Here is a 6331-nt window from a genome sequence, read left to right as displayed (position 1 = left end):
ATAAATTTATTTTTACAGTACTTTCATCATAATAACTTTTATTCTTATATTTATCAAATTTGTTTTTGAAAATATTTTTTTGAGTGAAGAGTTTATTAGAAATATTTTTTTTTACCTTTTTACAAAGTAGAAATAAGTTTATATATATTCGTATTTTTCACTGACCCACTTATACAATTACATAAATATTTTATATAATAAGAATATGTAAAAATTAAATCCAAATTAATATGAGTCCATTCATACTTAACAAAGGAAAACGACACTATAAAAACTAAATTTGAATTAGTATTATTCTACTCGTTTCTATTTATAATTATTACTCCTAATAAGGAGAAAGACAAAACTATAAAAAAAAGGAAGAGAGAAAATATAAAAAGAGGTAAAAGAAGAGAATGAAACATGAAACCAGTTCACCAAAAAAAAAAAAGAAACACTGAAACCATACCAAAAAAGAAACAAGAAAGAAATTGGGGAGAATGTGCTGACACAAGATCCCACAAAAGACACTTGTCAAATGTAAAGATGGCTCACACAATTAATATTGATTGTGGCTCAATCATAATAAATTTTTTCAAGTTGTCTAAGTAAAATGACAAAATAGTCAGATGAGAAGGGTATTTTAGACCCAATAAATAGGTGAGAAGGATATTTTAGATCCAATAGGTAGACAGAGAGGGCATTTTAAGTCCAATAAATAAATGAAGGACATTTTTATATCATTTTACATAATTTAAGGACATTTTAAACCTTTTCCTGTTTAATAATAAGAAAGCGATAATTAAAGTATAAAACTTGCTAAACACTAATAATTTAAAAACTCATGTAAAACCAGATTTCAACCGTAGATATATTAAGTTCTATCCAATATCCAGAGTCCACAAATAAAATGACAAAGGTCAATACACAAAATCACAAATACTATAAACTTAAGCACTCTGATTATGAAAACATTTCTATTAAAAACATCATATTTAAAAATAATTTTTTTTTAGTAGTATATATTAATTTAAATTTAATGGAGCGTTAATGCGTTACTTAACACCAAATAATATAAGGTTGGACAGCCTTTGGGCAAGACATATAGCAGCCTTCAAAAATCTAGTGATAGATATCTGACAGAGTTATGATGTTCCCTAGAAAAGAAGAAACATAGTAGTAATAGTAGATTCCTCCATTTTAGCACTATATGCTCCTCTTCACGTGCTTCCTTGCAAGAACCCCACTTACTGCTATCTACAAAATACAAATTACCCCTTCTTGTGGTGTGTGTAAAAAACCAGTCCCTATCCAACTTTTATATCCTCCCCATTTAATAATACTTATTTATTATTAATTTTATAGGTAAATTAAATAATAATAATAATAATAAAAATAATTTTTTTATATTATTACTTAAATATAATAAACTTAATATTTTAAAAATAGTATTTAATAATAAGAATAAAATGAATGAAAAAGAGTAAATTATTGATGAACTTTTTAAATTAGATAAATATTATTAAACACTACTTTTAATATAGTAAATAAATATTATTAAATAAATATAATCTTTTTTTCGTATTAATTTATATGATACTTGTAATTTTTAATCAAATTTTTTTAAAAAAAATTATTTTTATTTGACAACTATTTAATGATACTATTCCACTCTACCTTTTTGGATCTCACTTACCCCGTTCATCCATCTTCACTTGTAAGTGCGACAACACTTATTCAAATTGAAATATATCAGATATCTTATCATTTAGTTCTATATTATCCTTACTATTCATATAAAATGCATTCGTTAAAATATTAAATTTATTATATTTAAAAAATAATATAATAAAAATTATTTTTATTATTATTAAAGTATGTTAAATAAATAATGAAAAAATTAAGATGAACGGATAGTACCACTTTATTGTAAAGTAAATTAGAAAGTCAGCATTATAAAGTAACTTTAAGAACAATTTGGCAACTTTAATGATAACGAATTGGTAAAGATAACAAAGATTCCTCTATATTCCTTGTTTAATAATATTTATTCACTATATTAAATAAATAAATATTATATTTAAAAAGTAATATAATTAAATTAATATTTTTATTATTATTTTTTAATATATATGTTATAAGTATTATATAGACGGAGTGAGGGAGTCTTTCTTAAACTTTATGCCCTATTAAACATGCTACCTAAAGAACTAAATTGAAAGAATAGGGATGTCAAGGGAAAAACAAAAGAAAAATTTCTTCTTTTTTTTTTGGCTCTCTCTCTTCTCAGAGTGTGTTCTTGAGAAAAATATTTGTCAATGGTAATAATGGAGGACCAAGAAAGAGTTGAAAGACTCATTATTTCAAACGAAAAATGGATATCATTTATCCAAATTTTCTTGTTCTTGCAACTACTAATTTCTAGTACTCGGTTAACTTTATGCCAAGACTGGGATGGTATAGTTATCACTGAAGCAAATTATCAAGCCCTTGAAGCACTTAAACATGAGTTAGTTGATCCACAAGGGTACTTGAGTGGTTGGAATGACAGTGGATATGGTGCATGTTCAGGTACTTGGGTGGGAATTAAATGTGCTAAAGGACAAGTTATTGTTATAATGCTTCCATTGAAAGGCCTAGGTGGTAGAATAAGTGAAAGTATTGGTCAGTTACAAGAACTCAGAAAACTGAGTTTACATGATAATGAGATAACTGGTTCAGTGCCTTTATCATTGGGTTATTTACCTAATCTTAGAGGTGTTCAGCTTTACAATAACAGGTTATCTGGTACTATTCCTTGTTCACTTGGTTTATGTCCAGTTCTACAAACACTTGAACTTAGTAACAATATGTTATCTGGTGTAATACCTGATAGTCTTGTTAATTCAACTAAGCTATATCGGCTTAATCTTAGTTATAATTCATTGTCTGGTAGTATACCTGCAAGTGTCACTCAATCGCGCTCTTTAGTCTTTATTGACCTGAGATATAACAATTTGTCAGGTTCTATTCCTGATTCTTGGGGTGGAAATGGAGAGAGAGTTAGATTACAGTCTTTGGTACTCGATCACAACTCGTTTACTGGAGGAATTCCTGTTTCTTTTGGCAAGTTGAATGAGCTTCTTGAGATTTCACTTAGTCATAATCATATTGTTGGTGTCATTCCAAATGATATTGGAAGGCTTAGTATGGTTAGAAATCTTGATTTTTCCTGCAATGAGATTAATGGAAGTTTGCCCGAAAGCCTATCCAATTTGTCCTCCCTTGTAGCTCTCAACTTGGAGAGCAACAATCTTGATGGTGAAATCCCATTAGATATAAACAAATTGCAAAAGTTGTTGATTCTTAACCTGAGGAATAACCGGTTTAGAGGTGATATTCCAGCTATCATTGGGGACATTTCTGGTCTTGTCGAGATAGATTTATCTCGTAACAATTTGAGTGGAGAAATCCCAGTGTCTGTTGGTGATTTCCCAAATCTTAGTTCCTTTAATGTTTCATATAACTCTCTGTCTGGTCCTGTTCCTACTTATCTTGCTAAGAAGTTCAATTCAAGTGCCTTTGTGGGTAATGTTCAGCTATGTGGCTATAATACTTCGAATCCATGTCCTGGTACGCCTTCAAAGGCTACACGAGGTAGCAAACGAAGTATTAAGGACATTATTCTCATAGTAATAGGTTCTCTTATAATAATTTTATTTCTAGTCTGTTGCATTCTCCTCTGCTGCTTGATCAAGAAAAGAAATGAAGCCAAAACAGCTAAAGATGTAAAAGGTGTTCCTCCAACTGCCGGAGAAGTTGAAGCGGCTGGAGATACTGGCGGAAAACTTGTCCATTTTGGTGGAGGTATGATATTCAGTGCAGATGATCTTCTATGTGCTACTGCAGATATATTGGGAAAGAGCACTTACGGTACGGTGTATAAGGCCACATTAGAAGATGGAAATCAAGTTGCAGTGAAAAGAATGAGAGAAAAGATCACAAAAGCTCAAAGGGAATTTGAGAAAGAAGTCAATGTTCTTGGAAAGATAAGACATCCTAATCTTCTGGCTATTAGAGCTTATTACATAGGGACAAAAGGGGAGAAACTTCTTATTTTCGACTACATGACTAAAGGAAGTCTAGCAACTTTTCTTCATGGTAAGCAGAAAACAGATTTCCATTTGACATTCTTTTTCTTTTATTTTTCACGAATCTGATACTTTCTCCGTCTCATCTTACGAAATGAAATTTGGATAAGGTATCATATTGTGCTAATGAATGAAAACAATAGACACAAGATTGAAAAACTAGTTTTGTTGAGAAACATTGCATACAAAGTTCTAAAACTTCTTTTTTTTAAAAAAATTGAGAAGATTGTGTAGAGGTAGACCAAAAAAGTACCATAGAGAGGTGATTAGACCGGATGTGACGCAAGTTCAGATTATAGAGGACATGACCTTAGATAGGAAGTTGTAGAGGACACGGATTGAGATAGATTGTTAGTAGGTAGGAGTAAGCGGAAAACAGATTTCCATTTGACATTCTTTTTCTTTTATTTTTCAAGAATCAGATACTTTCTCCGTCTCATCTTACGAAATTAAATTTGGATTAGGTATCATATTGTGCTAATGAATGAAAACAACAGGCAAAAGATTGAAAGAGTTTCTTTTTTTAAAATTGACAAGATTGTGTAGAGGTAGACCAAAAAAGTACCGTAGAGAGGTGATTAGGCCTGATGTGATGCAGGTTCATCTTATAGAGGACATGACCTTAGTTAGGAAGTTGTAGAGGACACGGATTGGGATAGATTGTTAGTAGGTAGGAGTAAGCAGAAAACAGATTTCCATTTGACATTCTTTTTCTTTTATTTTTCAAGAATCGGATACTTTCTCCGTCTCATCTTACGAAATTAAATTTGGATAAGGTATCATATTGTGCTAATGAATGAAAACAATAGACACAAGATTGAAAAACTAGTTTTGTTGAGAAACATCGCATACAAAGTTCTAAAACTTCTTTTTTTAAAAAAAATTGAGAAGATTGTGTAGAGGTAGACCAAAAAAGTACCGTAGAGAGGTGTTGTACTTTAAACTATCGTATTATTTTGTTGTAATATTGTTCTATTACTATATGTTGTTTCTTGTACTTCCAATACTACTTTTTCTGGACTGCTTTGGACCATGCTTTATCTTAGGCCGAGCTTCTATCAGAAACAACCTCTCTACCTCTGAGGTAGGGGTAAAGTCTATGTACACTCTACCCTTCCTAGACCCCACTTTGTGAGACTATACTATACTGGGTATACTTTTGTTGCTGAGAAGGATGGGTAGAATGATCTTATCGATGATAGAATGACGCCAAACAGATTAGAACGTCTCAAACAGAAAAAAGGTAGGAAATTGGTATGAAGGGGTGATATAGCTTATTGTTTTTGTTGCAGCTCGTGGCCCCGATACACCAGTGGATTGGCCAACAAGGATGAGAATAGCAAAAGGGACGACGAGGGGATTGCTGTACCTTCACACTAATGCCAATATCATTCATGGCAATCTTACGTCGAGCAATGTTCTGCTTGATGAAAACTCAGATGCAAAAATTGCAGATTATGGCCTTTCACGCCTTGTTACTGCTGCTGCAAATACAAATGTAATTGCCACAGCCGGGGCACTTGGCTATCGTGCACCCGAACTTAATAAGCTGAAGAAAGCCAATGTGAAGACGGATGTCTACAGCCTTGGAGTCATTATATTGGAACTCCTAACTGGCAAGTCTCCGGGCGAAGTAATGAATGGTGTTGATTTGCCAAGAAAGGTGGCGTCAATTGTGAAACAGGAGGGAACAAATGAGGTGTTTGATTTGGAACTGATGAGGGATGCATCCATAATTGGCGATGAATTGTTAATTACACTGAAGTTGGCTTTGCACTGTGTTGATCCCTCACCATCAGCTCGGCCCGAACTTCGGCAAGTTCTCCAGCAACTGGAAGACATTAGGCGTGATACGCCGACTGCAGCTCCCTCAGCAAGTCACTAGATAGTTTTTGATTGAAGTATTTTGAGATGTTAGTTGTTAGTTGCCATGATTCTTTCATTCTTGAATTTCATTGCTAGAGAATTAGGTCTGTTTCAAGTGTCTTTAAATAAAAGTGTGCTACATTGTTTAAAGTGTTTTAGCTTAATGGAGTCCTTCTAAACTTTGTTGCTGGTCAAAAAAAATATCGATGGGCGTGTGTCGGATACTCCAAAAGTAGAGTGTTTTTGGAGCATCGGACACGGATGCGACTGACATCTTTTGGAGAGTCTCACTATTGTAGGCAAATCCACATCATTCTTTTGGCCCAAAGAATACAACTTCAGATTGAGGTGCGTCA

At 32.5% G+C, this 6331-nt stretch overlaps 1 protein-coding gene across 1 annotated transcript; it reads left to right on the top strand.

Moving 5' to 3' along the window:
- The first annotated feature begins 2138 nt into the window (after positions 1-2138).
- On the top strand, positions 2139-6125 carry LOC107871109 (probably inactive leucine-rich repeat receptor-like protein kinase IMK2). The gene is made up of 2 exons (XM_016717912.2): positions 2139-4119; positions 5402-6125. Exons 1-2 carry the CDS (start codon positions 2298-2300, stop codon positions 5992-5994), a joined length of 2415 nt encoding a protein of 804 aa, XP_016573398.2. The 5' UTR covers positions 2139-2297; the 3' UTR covers positions 5995-6125.
- The last annotated feature ends 206 nt before the right edge of the window (positions 6126-6331 follow it).

The sequence above is a fragment of the Capsicum annuum genome, chromosome 5 (assembly GCF_002878395.1).
Source record: "Capsicum annuum cultivar UCD-10X-F1 chromosome 5, UCD10Xv1.1, whole genome shotgun sequence".
Classification (NCBI taxonomy): Eukaryota; Viridiplantae; Streptophyta; class Magnoliopsida; order Solanales; family Solanaceae; genus Capsicum; species Capsicum annuum.
This window is presented reverse-complemented; position numbering and strand designations above follow the sequence as displayed.

What these genes read in the sequence shown, in the direction of transcription:
- LOC107871109 (XM_016717912.2), top strand. Translation starts at nt 2,298, where the DNA reads ATGGTAATAATGGAGGACCAAGAAAGAGTTGAAAGACTCATTATTTCA. An exon ending in TCTAGCAACTTTTCTTCATG is followed by an intron (nt 4,120 to 5,401) that starts GTAAGCAGAAAA and finishes TTTTTGTTGCAG; the next exon opens with CTCGTGGCCCCGATACACCA.